Source organism: Lontra canadensis, unplaced genomic scaffold (genome assembly GCF_010015895.1).
Source record: "Lontra canadensis isolate GAN:19392208 unplaced genomic scaffold, GSC_riverotter_1.0 scaffold21, whole genome shotgun sequence".
Classification (NCBI taxonomy): Eukaryota; Metazoa; Chordata; class Mammalia; order Carnivora; family Mustelidae; genus Lontra; species Lontra canadensis.
In genome coordinates, this window is record NW_022631015.1 from 7,832,580 (window position 1) to 7,850,778 (window position 18,199).

The window sequence follows — 18,199 nt, forward strand, 5'->3', positions numbered from 1 at the left end:
GGGAACTTCACTATACCAGGGAAAAGAACTGAACTCTGAGCTTCAAATAAGAACAATGTCTGATCAACACCTTGATTTTGGCCTTGGAAGACTCTTAAACATAAAATCCAGCCATACCATGCCCAAAATTTATTCTCACCATGGAACTGGTAATAATCTTCATATAGCATGATAAGGGAATCATTTCTGGATAATATTCTGTGTGTCCCAGATTATCCAAATCCCACCACACAATAATGATGATAAAGAGAGCTAGCAGTTATTTATTCCTAGATACTAAGTAATACTCTCAAATACACACATACAGACACATGCATTGGGTGCACATGCATACCTTTGATCTTTACACCCACCCTGTGAATCAGGTGTTATGCAAATTTTAAGTAAGTCTGTTGAACCCAGAAATGGTATCTGAGCTGCAGCTGTGTCCCTCATCTGGCGTGCTCTGTGCCACAGGCTTTCTGTAGTTTTAAAGTATTTATGAAAAGGTTCTTTCCTTTTGGCAGGTTTAGACTTCCTGTCTGGTTGGAGTCTTATTTAAAAACAGCACCCCAACTCACACAGCATCATGAAATTTGTGTGTGCAACAGCATTTACCATCTACCTGACAGCAGCTCGGGGCGTTACTGTCTAATGCACAATGAACCAATTATACATGTGCCAAACACCAGGAATGAAACAGGAAGGCAGGCTGGTGCTTCAGTATTGCTGGAGCACAGCATGAAATGTTGGGGGGCAGATGGTAAAGCCAACAAGGTAGGGGCCAAGAGAAGGATACTTGGACATCCTGTAGACAGCAAATATTATTAAAGGGTTTTAAAAATCGAAGTAACATAAGAGCACTCTGGCAGCATGGTAAAGACTGGATTTAACTGGAATGATGAAGCAGGAACACAAATCAGAAGGGATGGAGATATTGTGAATAATATCCAAAAGAAATGGTCACTGAAAGTGGGCCCTAACTGGTTAAGAACCGCCAAGGATGAGGCTCATGTTTTAATCTGAGTACTCTGGGTGGGTGTTGATACTACAACTGAGAAAAAAAAAAAATAGAATGAATCTGGGAGACCTACACCCATCAGTCTTTAAGACCTTTTTTTCACTATATCTCATTTAAAGATGAAGAAGACTGAGATCAACAGATATTCAATACTCCAGATAGGCACCAGCACTTGAACCCAAGTCTCCTGCTGCTTAGGCTTATGCTCCTTCCATGAATGGTAATGCCTCTGAATGAGTTTTCCTTTGCCTGTTTTACGACCACGCGAATGGAAATCAGAGATTTTAAAATCAGAGAAATCCCCTTCTGTATATGAACACACTAACAACTAGGGCAGTATTTTTACAAAATAAGTTTTAAATACTCACTTCAAATTCTTTCACAAAATAACGGGTTTCGCCTTGAATAACTGGCCTGTGATCTAAAAGCCTTGAATGAATTTCTCCAAGGTCTGTAAAGACAAAATGAAATTCAGAGTTAATCCACGCTGGGTGACGCAATCTCTAGGACCTCTAGTTTGTTTTGCTCTTCCCAATTCCCATGAATAGAGGTAGGTTAAAATCTAGTTTAGACTTGGAGTGAGAGGAAATCTCACCCACTGCCAGTAAACTGGCATAAGTACTTCTGGAAGCAATTTGGCAATACCTGATAAAGCTCAAGACATGTATACCCAGCAATTTCATGCCTGTGTGCACACCCCAGAGAAACTCCTACACAGATGAAAGACATTTACAAATGTTTACTACAGCATGAGTATAAGGTCAAAAGAAGAAAAAAAGTTAACAATGGAAACATACTTAGACCACGGGATACTAAAAATCAGCAGGTAAAAATGAATACAGTACAGTTACATTTATTAACACGGATAAATCTCACAACTGTAACGCTCAACAAAAAAGCAAGTTCAGAAGGATAAAGCCATTGTATATATGCAGAAGACACTTCCTGTTGGGACACATACAGAAGCAATAATACTAGAAAGAAAGGCATGAACATGATAAAGAGCAGGGCTCCTCAGTGGCTCAGTGGGTTAAAGCCTCTGCCTTCGGCTCAGGTCATGATCTCAGGGTCCTGGGATCAAGCCCCGCATCCGGCTCTCTGCTCAGCGAGGAGCCTGCTTCCCTTCCTCTCTCTCTGCCTGACTCTGCCTACTTGTGATCTCTCTCTGTCAAAGAAATAAATCTCAAAAAAAAAAAAAAAAAAAGAGAATGATAAAGAGCAAAACCAAGACAGTGGTTACCTTTAGAGAGGAGGGAGAACAATGCAACTAGAGCAAGGTTCCCAGTGAGCTTTGAACGTTTATTTATTAAGATGGGTGGTGAGTGTGCATTATAGGTTTTTGTACTTTTTGGTACGTCTGAAGAAGTTGTGAATTTTAAACTGTTTTTGGTTAAGTCATTCTACTCATCCTACTTTGTAACAACTATAAAATTAAAGAGGTAAACCTCAAACTTCCTGGAGGAAATTAGATCTCCAAATAAAAACATGTATCTTTCATGTTCACTTACTGGCATAGAATACATCAGGGGAAGTATGCTAAGTACAAAAATATAAAGAGAACTATTATTTCTGCTTAAGTCCTTCAATGGTTCATTACCCAGAACACTTCTGTAAGAAAATATAGTTCATTAAAAAAAAAAAAAAAGTTCTATGCTGAGTTAAGTTTGGGAAACATTAGATAAAATCAAGTTAGACACGTTCCTTCACCTCAGATCTTCTGGGAGTCTATAGTTTACTTATATGAACTACTAAAGCCCAAGTGAGGGCAACAGTATGCAGAAATGTGTGGACTTTATTTGGTAAGAGAACCTATGTGGCGCAGGCCCTTCCCGACTCCCCAGCCCCATGCCTCCCTAAGCTTTACAGGACCGTCGTGAGGCAGCGTCCAAAGAAGCCCGGTGCTCAAAAGTCCCCGGCAAGGGAAAGGGGCGAAGGGGCGGGGCCCAAGACTCACGTCCGCGGCTTTTTCGAAAAAGTAGGAGGGATTGGGTTGGTTGGTTGTTACTGGGATGAACCTGGCGTAGGAAACCAGGCAGGCTCTGGCCACCACTCCCCCAACCTCCCACGAACCCAAGGCCGCCCGGAAACTGGGGGTCGTCGTGGAGAGCGGCCCCGGGTCAGAGGGTGCAGCTTGGGAGGTGGAGTGGCGCCGGGCTCCACCACAGCGATAGCCCCACCACTCCGTACCCTTGATAATGAGCTGTGCTGGCGAGCCCGCGGTTCCCAGCGAATCCTTCTTCTTGTCGCCGCCGCCCGGGGTGGCCTCACTACCCACAGCAGTCTCCGAACCTCCGCCACTCATCGCGACCTGCTCCGCCCACCCGCCTCCGCGTTGCGCCTGCGCAGACCAACGCTGCCCGCCTTCCGGGCGCGGATTTTGGGCGTCATCAAAGGGCGTGGGGAAAGCTGAGTCTACTTATCGCGCAGTTGCGTTAGTGTAGCCAGAGATGGGGGCTTTAAGAAGCAGATGCCGCCATGCTAGGTTAGGGCAGATGCTTCCGGAATTGGAACGTTAACGTGAACTTCTGTTAATTTCTCCTTGAACTCGCTGGAATTTATTTTGGTTTAAAGAGGTTGGCAGAGAGGGGTTACAGTCGCAGGTTATTAATAGCGGTAGAAGTATATTATCTCTATTATTACCTGACACCAGTATTTTATAAAGCATTTCGACGTGCATTGCCACGTTTGGTCATCATAGCAGCTCGGGAAAACGGTTTTATCATTTCTAACAAATGAAGAAACAGGGCTAAAGGCTAAGTAACTTGCCCGAATCACTTAGGCTCATTCGTGCCCATGTGAAGAAAAAAAATGTGTTCTTGGTATTTGTATGTGCAAAATTTCGACCGGTTGTTATATGGTCTAAGATAAAATACATGTAATTACGGAAGGGACCGGTTTGCTAGGCAGCTTTGAATTGTGGTCATGAAGTGTCAACTTTGGAGCTGTAGGTATCTAATGGCTGTGGTTTGTTAAACTTCATAAAGTTCATCTTGTAATCTCAACAAGTCTTCATGTTTGTTCTAAGGACAATGTGCCGCTTTGCAGTGGCTCCTTCAACTCTTGTGTTCATCCAGTGGTTCTTTCTAAGAATCATCCAGTCTCCCCTTGTCCCTCTCTTTCTGTACACCTCTTACCCTCCAGGGTCTTGCAGCCTAGTGCTGAAGAAGGAACATAAGCCAACGTTTAGAATATGAAGTCTATAAATGATAGCATGCAGGAAGGTACAGTACACATGTGGGACACCTGGAAGTGGGAGGCAGCCAGGAAAGACTTCCAGAGGAGGCACATATTTGTCCTCAGAATAGGAATGAAGAGGTATTAGTCAGGTTGAGTGAGGAGAAGATGGAAATTGGGGTTTTCTAGCAAAGGAAATAAGCCCAAAGGCAAAGATGCATAAAATAGATGAATTAATGCATGAAATGTACACTTAGTTAATTGCAAGTTGTAGTCTCCCTTGTAACCTTTGTAACCTTTCTAGTCCCAATTTCATTTCCTTAGTTTTAGCATCAACCTCTAGAAAATGTAATTATTTTTAAAGCCCTTCATTTTTCTCCCCACTTCTAAGTACTTTTCTTGCTCAAGCTTTCTTCTGCACCTGCAAATTTCTGCACCTAAATTTCCTTTCAGCTTGTCTTCTTAGTGTCTTTGAAATACTGAAAAACCTGAAAAGTCTCACTATAGTACAGGGAGGTTAATGCTTCTTCCACATTAGTGTGGATGTTAAATATGCAGACTGTAGATTCCACATTCAAAAATTCTGTTTCGGTAGTCCTGGGGTAGCAGCAATCTCTGCTTACCCAACTGCTGATTACTTATAAGTGACAGAAGAATTCTAGGTGCAGTAGTAGTTAAGACTTTGGAACTAGACAGAACTGGATTGAAGTTCTGGCTCTGCCACTTGCCTGCAGTTCCTTCACTGCAAAATGGCAATAAAATATCTGTTTGTAAGGCTGTGATGATTAAAGAAGATAATGCCCATAAAGCCCTTAGTACAATGCTTGGTGCATAGCAAATGCCCAATACATGTTATTAAGACTACTATAATTTCCTCTATCTCCTTTTAAAGCCCTGTATAAACTGTTCTCGTTCTTCCAATCCACATTTATCACCCACCACTAAAAAAATCTTGTACTTTTTAAAAAAGATTTTTATTTATTTATTTGACAGACAAAGATCACAAGTAGGCAGAGAGGCAGGCAGAGAGAGAGGAGGAAACGGGCTCCCTGCTGAGCAGAGAGCCCGATGCGGGGCTCGATCCGAGGTCCCTGAGATCATGACCTAAGCTGAAGGCAGAGGCTTTTTAACCCACTGAGCCACCCAGGTGCCCCAAATCTTGTACTTTTTTTAGCACTCTACAATCTATAAAATGCTAGCATATATCCTATGCCATGTCTCCTAATCTTCTCAGGAAGATTCTCGTGAATCTTCTCATGAACCTCAACCTCTAGTTGAGGTAGCTATTAAAATACCCCCCTTGATTAGTAATCTGAGGGTCAGAGGACATGGTAGAGTATCCAAAGATGACGACAGTGATTCCTTCTCTCCCTATGTACACATGCAACATGCTGCTTTTTCCATCAAGAGATGGAGTTTGTCCCCTCCCCACCCCGCCTTGAAACTGGACTGGCTTTGTTATAGCTTGGACAAATAGAACATGGTGGAAAAAATGTTGTGCTAGTGTTGGGCCTTGAAACACCTGGTAATTTTTACTTTTGTTCTCTTGTCGGGAAGTCCAGGCTGTCCTGCTGTAGTAAGGCCATCATGTGGAGAAGCACTAGAAGATAAGACATCCCATGTAGAGAGAGGCTGTGTGGGGGAAAGCTGAGACAGCAAGCAGTCAGCACAAGGCCCCAGATGTGTGAGGGGGCCCTTCTTGGCTCTTTTCATCCCAAGCATCAGCCTTTTTGAATGCAGTCCCACGACCTGCAGTGGACCTGATCAACACCACACGAAGTCAGAAAACTGCCCAATCTGACCACGGTATTGTGAGAAAGAATGAATTTTGTGGGGGAAATAATACATTGGTGAGAAACAGTAAAATTTTGAGAAATGATAAATAAATAAATTCACTAAATGGTGTGTGTTTCAATTATGCCCACCTCTCCTAGATAGAATTTACGATGGGTTCCAGTAATCCACATGCTCCCATAAGACGGCATCGTAGCTATCAAATAGCAGAACAGTAGCTCTGGTCCTTAGCAATGTAGCAAAGCCCAATCAGCTCGGGGGTCTTTCCACTGTGCCATGACTATGCCAGGCATATTGCTGCTGCTCCTCTTTAGACACTCCCTTCCCGGAATGCTTTCTTTGCCCCTTCTGCCTATTCAATTCAGTAAGGTTTATTATGTTTTATAATAAAGACTTGGGCTGATCTTTGCTCCTGGTTGCTTGGAGATAACCTCTAAATCTTTGGAATATCTCAAGTGACAGCAGTGTCTTTGTTATTCATGGTGGTCTGAGTTTATGCTAACCAGGTCACTCTCAAGGGCCCTTAGATGGCTTGGGGATGGGTGTTGGCCATGCTTGTAGACCAATGGGTGATTAGAGGGTTGGGGCTTTGAGCCATATAATAACAGTTTGACCTCTGGGGAGTGGAGGGGGACTGGGGACTGAGTTCAATTACACGGTCAATAATTCAAGTATCCACACCTAAGTAATGAAACCCCCATAAAAAACTCCTGGACACAGAAGCTCCACTGAGTTTCCCAGTTGATAATCTCCCACTGATGTATCTAGAAGGTGAGGTATATTGAGGATTCAGAAACTTTGTGATTTTGGGACCTTCCCAGACCTCACCCCGTGCATGTACTCATTTGGTTGGTCCTGATTTGTATCCCTTGCAATAAAACTATAATCAGAAGTACAGTACTTTCCAGAGTTCTATGAACCATTCTAATGAATTACTGAACCCAAGAGGGTAGAGTGGGAACCTCCAAAATCTGTAGACCACTGGTCAGAAACATGGGTGGCTTGGAAGCCTGGAGTTTGCACCTGGTGTCTAAAGGGAGGCTGGTCTTATAGGGAATGGTGTCCATTACCTGTGGGGTCTAAGCTAATTCCTGTAATCAGTGTCAGAATTGTGTTTCAACTGAACAAACACCTACACGGCACCCATGATATGCCAGATAACGTTGTAAATGCTCTATACATACTAATTCATTTAACCCTCATGTCAGTCCTTTGAAGTAGGTATTATTATTATCCTCATCTTACAGATGAGGATGCTGAGGCACAGAGAAGTTAAATGACTGCCCAACTTTCATGCGGCAGAAACAGTCTTGGTCCCTGTGCGTGTGTTTATGTGTAGATGGCGGGTGAGGAGAGAGTGGGGAAGGGAGATTGGGAAGGAGAGAAGAGAGAAGCCATTCTATTTATCACTATATGACTACTCTTCTACAATTCTGTTGCTTACAGTCTGCAGATACATGTTCTAGCTGTTTTATCTGTTCTGCATATCACTGACTTATGTTGTTCTCTGGGATGGTTAGGTCCATAGCAAGGAGTCAGAGAATAGCCCCATTGCACCGTGCACTTCAGCAAGGATTAGGGCTGCTGAGAGCATGTCCTTGGACTCTATGTCATCCTGCCAAAAGTCTTGTGTTCTCTCTTGTCTGTCGATGAGATTTTCTGTATTCTCAAATGAAACTTTGAAATAATGATAGATTATCACACAGATGCAAGAAATAATAGATTCCTCGCACACCTGACCTTGCTTGCCTCCAAGGGTAACATTTTGCAAATGGTAACCTCACAACCAGGATACGGACGTTGATACAATCCAGGAATCTTATCCACCTTTCCCATTTTATTTGTATTCATGGTGTGTGTGTGCATGTGTGTATTTGACTCTATACAATTTTTTTAAAGATTGATTGATTGTGGGGGCAGAGGGAGAGCGAGAGAATCCCAAGCAGACTCTCTCCTGAGCACAGAGCCCCATGTGGAACTCAATCTCTACCCTGAGACCATGACCTGAGCTGAAACCAAGAGTTAGATGCTCAATGGCCTTGATGCACCTGGCTCTGTGCAATTTTATCACATGTATAGGTTTGTCTATTGATCATCTCAGTAAACATGTTGAACAGTTTCAAAGCCACAGTGATCCCCATGGGGCCTTTTTGTAATCATACCTATTTTCTTCTCTATCCCCAACCCAACCCTATAATATATCCTCCATTTCTAAAATTCTGTCTTTTCCAAAAAATATTACATTCATGGAATCATACACTAACTACTTCTTGTTTTTAAGAATAGCTGTTCTCACCATGACATTACACCATACAAGATCATTTTCTAGAGACTCAATATCAGACACTTTTCAACCATGGAATTGTAAAGGGATTTTTTCCAGTTCTTGTGCTTTTTGAGAGTTAAGACATCTAAGTCATGGAAATAATGTCAATTTAATAGAAGTAAAGTTCTGACTTCAAGGTAATAGTTGCTACATCCATATAGAAGCGTATGAAAATTAAAAAATAGAAATAAAATGAGCACTTAATTATAAACATACTGAGAACAAAACTGAAATTCATTCCTTGGTATAAGCCCATCAAGGATAAACATAACTGGGGGAAGGGACTTCCTAAATTTATTTTGCTTTTTATCATATCCGCTTCCTGAGATTTCCTCTGGCACATTTTCTGTTGACATGACTGTTTATTCCCTTTTGTTTCACCTATTTATGAAGCAGATGAAAAAAATTAAAAATGGAAAAAAACTAATGAAAGCAAAGGAGAGGAAAAACTTAGAGGGTCTTTTTGGGGTAAGACGGTAAGTATCACTGCATATTAATCTCATGAAATTTCGGGAATGCACCGGGCACACTAGACTTGAGACCTAGGTAGAAGTAGCATGCTGTGCTTTGAGATCAGCTGTCTTCCAGATGGCAGCCACTAGACAGTCCTGTCCTTAATCCTGCTTGTTGCCCCTACAAATGCTTCTGTTGTAGGTACACCACGTGGAGAACGTGAGGCATCCAACTGCAGAGTCTCCACGAAGAGCATCTGTGCTCCTGTGATGGGGCCGACTAGTCAAAACGTAGATAGCTCCAACCCCCCACGCCCAATGGTCACACCTTCAGAAGATGTGACAAAAGTACCAGCTGTTGAGTGATATAGCTAGTCTATAACTGACTGTCATCCCAGCTTGGGACAGGGATAGTACAATGGTCCTCATGGTACAGTCACCACATTGGACCTCTTGAATCATATAAACTCAGATTGGGGCCAAGCAACATGTGATTTGAGAAGTGCTAGGTGATTTACCACACATGCTAAAGTTTGAACCCCTGCTTTAGTGTGATGCCCGTTATGCATTCCCCAAACTTCTGACAAAGATAGTCAACTCCAGAGTTCTTTTATCCAAGTGAACAGGGCTCAAGTTAAATTTTGAAAGCAGTCAGAAACTACGAAGCTGATGAGGCCAACCAGAGGGTTAAAAATCTCTAAGTGACTTGAAGATAAGGGTGTGTGTGTGTGTTGCAGAAGGTTAGGAACTGTGAGGCAGTAGAGGAAGTATAGCCTACATTCCGTGAACAGACTGGTTCATGGACTGCACCAAAGAAACTTTGGAATTGGTAATCCAATGGCTGGAAGTTTGTGGTCTTGGCCAAAGCAAGCCTCTGGCCTTCCTGTTCAGAGCTATGCCTTGTCAAATTACTTGTGTGGCTACTGTATTTCAAGTTTAACTTGGACAGACAGGCCTGCCAGGCACAAATTTCTCAAGCAGATGATGTTAGGGGGGGACAAAAATGATCCACCGTGAGACCGTTAGGACAGATGACACTCAGCGGGAATGGCAAGCCAAATCTGCAGGATCCATAATACAATTGGCTAGCCCTAGGGACCCAGTCTCTTTGAAGTGGAAGAGACAGGACGCATGAACCATCACATTAACTCACCAGGCTGGAAAAGATGCAAAGCTTTCATCCTCCCCACAAAGAAAATATTCCTAAAGGAATCACGATAATGGAAGGAGAAATCCTTGAGACATAGAAAAATAGCCAAGATCTCAAATTCTCCTGATTTCCTGTCTACCTTCTTTGGGCCTCCCTCGTAAGTGAAAGATGAGTTTTGCTAGATTAGGTAGCAGTTGGAATTAGTTTTATTCACCAGCAGTATTGGGAATAAAGGCAGAGCCTGCAGGAATGTGGGCTCCAGCAACAAGTAATCATTATTGCAAAATCAAATTCCCCATCTCATCTCTGATATGCCTGTATGTAACCCTAGAGTTGGGCTTCAAAGTGTTATAAATTCAGCATACAAGACATGGAGCAGTGGGATATAGAGCCCCTTGTGTATCTAAAAGCTCTGCCCAGCAAGAGAGATATATGATGGTAACTTTCTCCCCATTGCTTTTGCAATAAAATTCACCCAGAGCTCCAGGAAGTTAGGAATGTAATTCAGCTTCAATAAATCAAGACTAAAATTAAGATGGCCAGATATGTAGCAGCCTGCTCAGGTGTACGGAGAATTTGAAATTTAGTGCCCTGGTAATGGGTAGGAGCAGATTATCTAATTATGGAGAGAAAGAAGAAATATTGCTCTCTAGGGTAAAAAGCTAAATGCTCTAATCCATTAAACCACACATCTCTGCCAAAGCTGGATTAATATTAAAGTTCAAGTAACGTCTGACTTTTTTTTTTTAAAGGAATGAAGTCAAATGAAAAAAATATATAAATGAAAAAGCTATACTTCACAATATTCTAATTTGACTCCTTGTCAACAAGTTGCGTATTTGATCTTTCAGTGTGATGTACCTGTACCTGATTATAAGAGTCCTATTCTTTCCCAAAAATAGATCTGCTTAAATTTTTATCAACACATCCTAAGGCTTTTCTGGAAGGACTTTCAGCAGGGCTCCCTTGTGCTGCCCTGGCAGTAGGTGGTCTTGCCATAATTCTGCCCCTACCTTCCCGCCTTCATCCCAAAATACTTCATAGTATTTTGTGACAAAAATACTACTTATGTGCCTATCATTGTGCTTAACTATGGCTTCAGATTTCATTAGGCAGAGCCAATGGAGGACCCATGTTTAACAGGGATTAAAGTTGAGAATGTCCATGTATCTGTTAAAAACCTCAGTCCAATAATCTTACTGCCGAATCTGGATGGGGAGGGAGTAGAGTTTTGACCAGAAAGCCAGGTCACAGATGGGTGATTGTGTCATCCCTGAAGCTAAGATACTTCTCCTACCATACTGCAACAGCAGCTACTTGAGATTTACAAACACACAACTTCATAAAATACTTCATGACATCTTGGATGCTTTGGATCGAATTGTGCCTAAAGGCAAATGACCCTTTGATATTTCCTCCAGCCCTATTATTTCTGTTTTAAAACCAGTGTTCAGGGGCACCTGGGTGGCTCAGTGGGTTAGGTCTCTGCCTTCAGCTAAGGTCATGATCTCAGGATTCTGGGATCGAGCCCCACACCGGGCTCTCTGCTCAGCAGGGAGCCTGCTTTCCTCTCTCTCTCTCTCTCTCTCTCTGCCTGCCTCTCTGCCTACTTGTGATCTCTGTCCGTCAAATGAATAAACAAAATCTTTAAAAAATAAAAAATAAAAAAAAAATAAAAGTGTTCATGGCAATGAATGAAAAATTCCTGGATTCTTGACTGAAGAATGTTCCTTCCTTCTCTATTTGAAATTTTTTACCTGTTCTTGAAAGTTGCACGTGGAATGAGGAGATAGGGCCATGTATCTGCTCAGGGCAGTCAAATCAACCCTGGTGTGTAATATGGTGACAGATTATGTCCTCAGCCTCTGAAACTGTACACTTTCCATTCACTTCAGTCATGGTTTAACTGAGGTGTTGGTTCACACGTGGGTTGTCTATGCCCCCAACCTAAGTCCTCAATTAACGTGAGATAACCTGAATGTGTAGTGCCTGGTACAGAGCCTGCAACATTGTAGGCATTCAGTAGATGCTATCTGATTGCTTATATTTACTTTCAAGCAACACTGAGTGGCAGCAGCCTCCCAAACAAACTTTATGTGCCATTTCAGAAATTGGTCACAGACCATTGGATTGTAAATGTGAGCTATAATGTCATTGTCATCCTCAGGGACAGGCAGTTTCTGACATATAGTAGGTTCTAAATAAATATTTGAGGCAGTTTCTGACACATAGTAGGTTCTAAATAAATATTTATTTGAATAAATAAATATTCAAATAAATATTTGAATAGGTTCTAAATAAATATCTAAATAAATATTGATCAGTGATGCAGACTTCTGAGCATCAGAAAGAAAATGGTTATAAAGGGGCATTCACAAATGCACAAAGATTGCCCCACTTTCTTTTAGAGTCATCTTACTGTTCTTTTAGAAAACAAAACAAAACAAAACAAAGAACAATGAATAGAATGCTGCCTGTTTTGAACCGCTTGAAAGATGTGAGGACCAGAGATTTTTAATTTGGTAAGTCATAAGACAAATTCATGTTTAACCAAAATCACGAGATGCTCTGCTCAACCGTCTTGTAGCAGATGGGCTCACGGTGCCTCAGGAACAGCAGAAGGGGACTTAAGAATGTTGAAGGATTTGAGTTTATAGAATTGTGTTTTGATTTTACGACCTTCCATTGCAGTTCTCTGATCACTTTCTGTGTGCTAGGCATCGTACCAAGTAATTTTTATACTTATATAATTTATTGCAAATTAAATCGTGAGACCATAAATTTTTATCTCTATTTTGCAAGAGGGATTTCATGTGCACTGACTTCCTCAAGGTCTCCTGATATATAGCGAGGCTAATGTAAGATTCCATTCCTTAATTTAGTGTATTCAGAGTGTGTAAGTATCTCATTTATTCCTGAAGTTATGTACTCATTTGTTTTATCCAATGCTTAGGGCAGCTTTTCTCCTAAGGTTGGTAATAACTAATTTCTCTAAATGATTTAAGGAGAACCTTACTGGCACATGGGTAGTTTACAGGTTAAGTCTGAGCCAAACTCATGTCTGAATCCCAGCTCCTTGATCCTGATTGTGTGATCCTGCCCAAGTTCCTTAACCAATTTGTGCCTCGGTTTCATTAACTGAAAAAAAAGGGTAATAATTAAAGGAGTGAATTCACTCACAGTACTTAGAATGCTACCTGATACATACTAAATGCTCAATAAATGTTAGCTATTATTGTTATTAAAAGCACAATAGATTTTCCTGATAATTCATGAGTACTGCAGAATTCTAAAATAGCTTCTGAATCATGGAAATTGTGGTCAGTGAAAAGTATTTACTTTATTCTAATTCTTTGCAAACTGATGATCCATGGGGTGTCAACAGTTTACTAATAAAAATTCTTTTACAGATTATTTGGTATTCAGAAGGTATTTTCCCATTTAAATACTACTTTTTGTGACAAAGATACCGAATGCCTATCTAGTATTCCATTTTTCCTTCATCATTGACAGAGCACTAATTTTATTCTGGATGACAATGTGTGGGCCAAAGAACCATGTTTCTGGCCTTCATCCCAGGTGGGATGGCCAGAGATATAAACAGATAGTGCTGACTGAATAGGACTTCCAGGAAAGGCCCTTCAGTTGACTCAGCTGGGGAAAGTCTTTTTGCCCTTCCTCTCTTTCTCCTCTGGGTTTTGATCACAGACCTGATGTCTGGGGCCCTGGTTGTCATCTTGGACTTTAAATTGAACTTGAGAAAAGAAATGACTTGTTCAGTACAGAGAAGCAGAAGGATGGGCGCTGGATGCCTAATACCAGTTGTGGACCGTCTTCTTTCACATGAGAGGAAGACAAACCACTTTAATGTTACTTGGTTTTTCTGCCCCTTACAGCTGTACCTAATAGCAATTCACCCTTGTACTTTGCTCGGTCGCTGCAAAATGGACTTAGAATACTACAGTCCTTCAACAAACATATGCTGAGCATCTGTTGTTGCATGCCAGGCATTGTTTTGGGGCTGAATATGATAAGGGAAGAGTCTCTGCCCTCAAGGAATTAACGGCCTCACGGAAGAGATAAGTAATTATAATAGTACAATGATCTCAAGTGCCAGAATCAGGAGTAGGAGATGGGTTGGTCAGGATAGACCTGACTTTCAGGAGCCCATGACATAGTTGAGTATCAAGTGAGAAGGGAAGGGCATTTCTGGCACAGAAGTATCTGACGGAAATGACCCAAGATACACTGCAACACTTCTACAAGCAAATGAACTGTTTCTGTTTTAGGTGCCGAGAGTATTATCTAACTTTTGCTTATGGGAGCCAGGTCTTTACATTTCTATCATACCATCATCCTCTAAGAATCCAAGTTAGTGACAGGCAGTCCTGCCATATAATAGCAGTGGGTACTATCTGTGGAAGCAATGCTGGGCCCTTGCATAAAGAACTGACTAGCAGATGTAAAGATACCTATACTCACAAGATAGACATGGGAAGAAAGCGCATTTGGCAAAGAGGTAGACAGGTGTTATCCTTTCCTTAAGCTGACTGGAGGAAACGGCTGGAAAGGAAAGGCTGGGTGCCCATCTCTTGTCTATCCTGTCCTGCTCCCCACCCCTCCCGCCCCTGCAGTCCTGGGAGCAGAGAGAGAAGTGTTAGAGGAAGGAGGAATTTGCAGCAGTGAAACATGACATGGAATGCTTGTAGCAGACCCTGCTGGGACAGTGGTTTGCATGAAAAGTCATAGACTGGGTCTGCCTCTATGGCACACATACTAGCTTCCAAGACTAGACTCCTTTAGTCTCAGTGTGCAAATATAAGTTTACCGTTTCTAATTTAAAGGCTGTGTTATAAAATTAAAAATGCTCCCAAGGGCAATGAAATGTGAGATCTAATCTGATAAAAACTGTCCCATCTATTACAGAAGATTCACCCACAGTTGGCCTCTTAAATCTGACTTAGTAACATGAAGGACAAAAATGGGGGGCGGTCTTAAGAAACTGTAGTGATGTTAGGCTTTTTCCGATGTATTACCTCATTTAATCCTCCTAACTTAGAGTCAGCTTTATTTTTATAGATGAAGGAAATATGGCTAACTGATTTGCTCAAGGTCATATAGCTAGTAAGTGATAAAAGCAGAACTCAACCACAGGGCTGTCTATTTCCCAAATCTCTGTTTTCATTGACCTTTGAATTGTATACTACTCAGATTCAGCACCAGCACCAAAATAGTATGAAACAGTAAAGCGCTAAAGGCTCTATTTTTTAAGAAGATTTTATTTATTTGAGAGAGAGACTGTGTAGGAGAGAGAGAGAGAGAGAATATGACAGAACATGAGCTGGGATGAAGGGTGGGGGAAGAGGGAGAAGAAGACCCTGCTGAGCAGGGAGCCTGACGTGGGGCTCCATCCCGGGGCCCAGGGATCATGGCCTGAGCCGAAGGCAGATGCTTAACTGACTGAGCCACCCAGGCGCCACTCAAAGGCTTTATTTTCCTTATTACTTGGAAATATCCGATATTTAGCTTTCAATAACTGATTACTTAATCAGCCAGCAAGTGTTAAAATGTATACATTTGTTAATAACACGTCTTCGTTTTTTACAGTGCTTCAGCAGCAGCTTTGAGTTGGCTTTTAGTTTAGAAAAATCTAGATCGTTGTCAAGCCTGAAGTTAGAAAGCAGTAATTTCCCCTCCTGTTTTTATTCCCTGCATATTCCACTGAGCCCAACAACAACAAAAGAACCATTAACTCCACTGAACAAGTCTTACTCCAGCTCCCTCCAGGGCACTTCAGTAGTTAGTTTCACCTCAATGAATACTGACTACAGGAAAGAAAGAAACAAAGAAGATTTTTTCAACCACATTTACTGGCTCACATAAATATTTGAAAACGAATCCATCTGTTTTCTCTTTCTGTGTCCTTGGCACAATTTATCACAGTTCTTATTACACAAATTACTGTAAATATCCATAAGGGGAAAATGAATTGTAAAATATGAGAAGGAGGCTGATAAATAGCCAAGTTTGTCAGCCACTTGAAAGGACTATTTTTTCCCTTAAGATTAAGCCACTGATTTGCAAGTTTTACTAAAATAAGTTTCATCTATTAAAAAAAAGGTTAATTTATAACTTGATCTCAAGTTTTGACAGTTGAATTTTTACATAAAAGCTGCAAAATTTCAACTAAAGAACAAATAAAACATTCAGAGGTAAGTTTATTCCAACTTCAGCAAATAAAGAATGACTGCGTATCCATTTACGTTATTTCTCTGGTCCAGAATGATACACTTTCCATTTAAAATATTTGTGATCACGCTTCTGTGTGTCATGGACAGCTTCTAGTGGGCATTGGTATATAGTCTGTTCTTGATGAAGACAACAATGGACAGATGTTGCCTGATCCCTGGATAATGCTGAATGTGACAAAACCAGCGAGACACATTAAGATATTTCTCCTTTTCTTGAACTGTCAGGTCAACCTAAACAGAGATTAAAAACACACACAACACAGACATTGCATAAGAACAATTTTCAAAATCATTTGCGTACAAGATAGAAAACTCAGGGAGAAAAATTCCAGTTCTCAAAAGCCAATAGATTTAGATAGGAGTAAGAGTTTCAGCCACTTAGAAGAGTCATTTGTTTGATGCTTTTACGTTCAGTTCAACACCAGGAGTGCCTTTTAGGGAAGTCTCAAATTTTCAACAAACGCAAGAATTACATTAACCCAGCATCTGGAGGTCCAAGTGTTACAGAACTTGGGTTCCCTCAGTGCCCAAGTCTGTGCTGCTTCGAAGAATGAAGAGGTCCAGATGAAGACTGGTGGACAGCAAAGAAAATATTGAGGAAGAGTATGAAGTTCCTGGAGAGGAAGGGGGGCCTGCGTGGGCTGCCCTCGGAGTTTCTAAGTTTGGGGGGTTTTATGAACTCTTTTGCAGAACTTTCTTAAGCAATCAGGGTGTGCTGAGTCCGGCCAATCAGGGTTTTGTTCAAGTACGTATGTCTATTAGGTTAATGTCCATGTGCTGATGGTCTTTTTTTTGCTGACATCTGGGAGCTCAGGTCTGAACTACCTCTTGCCTGTGATATTGACAGATACTTCTGTGGTTAATTGTCTTATTTTAGAACGTTTTGCAGAAGTCATTTCTGCAAAGGCTGCAAAGCAGAATGTTGGTATGATCCTGTCTAAGCTGCAAAACAGGATGTTAGTGCTGTTTTATCTTAGCTGTTCTGACTCCATATTTTCTTGTTCGGGCGCTGGCTCTGATCATCAAACTAACAGAAAGAGTTTTGTTTTTTACTTTTCAGAAAGGAAGATAGGAGAAAGGAAGACAATAGCTTTCAAAAGACTAAGACATTAGTTCTTTCTACAATATTTTTTAGCAAATCCAAAAGCAAGTTTTATTAGGCTTTAACATGCTTAACAAGGGAATACCATGTAAACTTGAAAAAAATATACACTTCCTTTCTATTAAACTCTGGGGAAAAACTGTATTCAAGGAGACAATGACCCACTTAATTTCAAGTGATTATTGCCAAACACAAGAAGGAAGGGCTATTTCCAGTGGCATATGCCTCAGATGAACAAAAGACCTTCTCAATTTGGTCTGCTACAAAACTGAACTCTATCTCCAGTGAATGTAGTATGTCACACAATTTCCTGTCAAGCTACAAGAATGCCCAAAGATTTGGTTAGAGAAAGATGAAAAAAAGAACAGCTGGTGCCGATCATTTCACTGGGCTCCAATTCCAGAGTAGGTGACTCAGAAACTTTTCTCTGAGACAAATCTTGGACTGGAATCATAAAGAGTTGTCAGATAAAGAGAGAGCCAATGGGGCAGTAACTACAGCTATGACCCATGTTTAAGAATAGGGTAGCTGGGGCACCTGGGTGGCTCAGTGGGTTAAGGCCTCTGCCTTCGGCTCGCGTCGTGATCTCGGGGTCCTGGGATCACCCCTGCATCGGGCTCTCTGCTCAGCAGGGGGCCTGCTTCCTCCCTCTCTCTGCCTGCCTCTCTGCCTACTTGTGATCTCTGTCTGTCAACAATCAATCAATCAATCAATCAATCTTAAAAAAAAAAAAGAATAGGGTAGCTGGCTCCTTTTCATGTTGTTAAATTAACATTTACTCAACTACTATTACAAGTGTTTGTAAAACGGACTGGCATATTCACACAAGAGAAAAAAAAAACCCTCCTGGTTCAAACACGTTAGCAGGCTGCTTGTTGTAAGGTACGTCTAGTGAGACAGACGTCTTGTGGCTGTTCAGAATTTAGCATATATTCATGTCTATAGGCAAA

The 18,199-nt window shown here is 41.4% G+C and overlaps 2 protein-coding genes across 4 annotated transcripts in view; both read right to left on the bottom strand.

The window, feature by feature from the left end:
* Positions 1 to 3,343, bottom strand: part of BLOC1S5 (biogenesis of lysosomal organelles complex 1 subunit 5) — a 38,496-nt gene extending 35,153 nt beyond the window's left edge. The window contains exons 1-2 of one of the 2 annotated variants that reach the window (XM_032861534.1): positions 3,188 to 3,337; positions 1,369 to 1,451 (exon numbers count right to left, since the gene is read on the bottom strand). In XM_032861534.1, the coding sequence (XP_032717425.1) occupies positions 1,369 to 1,451; positions 3,188 to 3,302 (198 nt within the window). In that variant the 5' untranslated portion in view covers positions 3,303 to 3,337. Of the gene's footprint in view, positions 1 to 1,368; positions 1,452 to 3,187 lie in introns of both variants that reach the window. The other variant, XM_032861535.1, reaches the window with a different exon arrangement.
* A 154-nt stretch (positions 3,344 to 3,497) lies between these two features.
* Positions 3,498 to 18,199, bottom strand: part of EEF1E1 (eukaryotic translation elongation factor 1 epsilon 1) — a 32,841-nt gene continuing 18,139 nt past the window's right edge. The window contains exon 4 of one of the 2 annotated variants that reach the window (XM_032861538.1): positions 3,498 to 3,560. In XM_032861538.1, the coding sequence (XP_032717429.1) occupies positions 3,513 to 3,560 (48 nt within the window). In that variant the 3' untranslated portion in view covers positions 3,498 to 3,512. Of the gene's footprint in view, positions 3,561 to 15,747; positions 16,379 to 18,199 lie in introns of those variants that run through there. The other variant, XM_032861536.1, reaches the window with a different exon arrangement.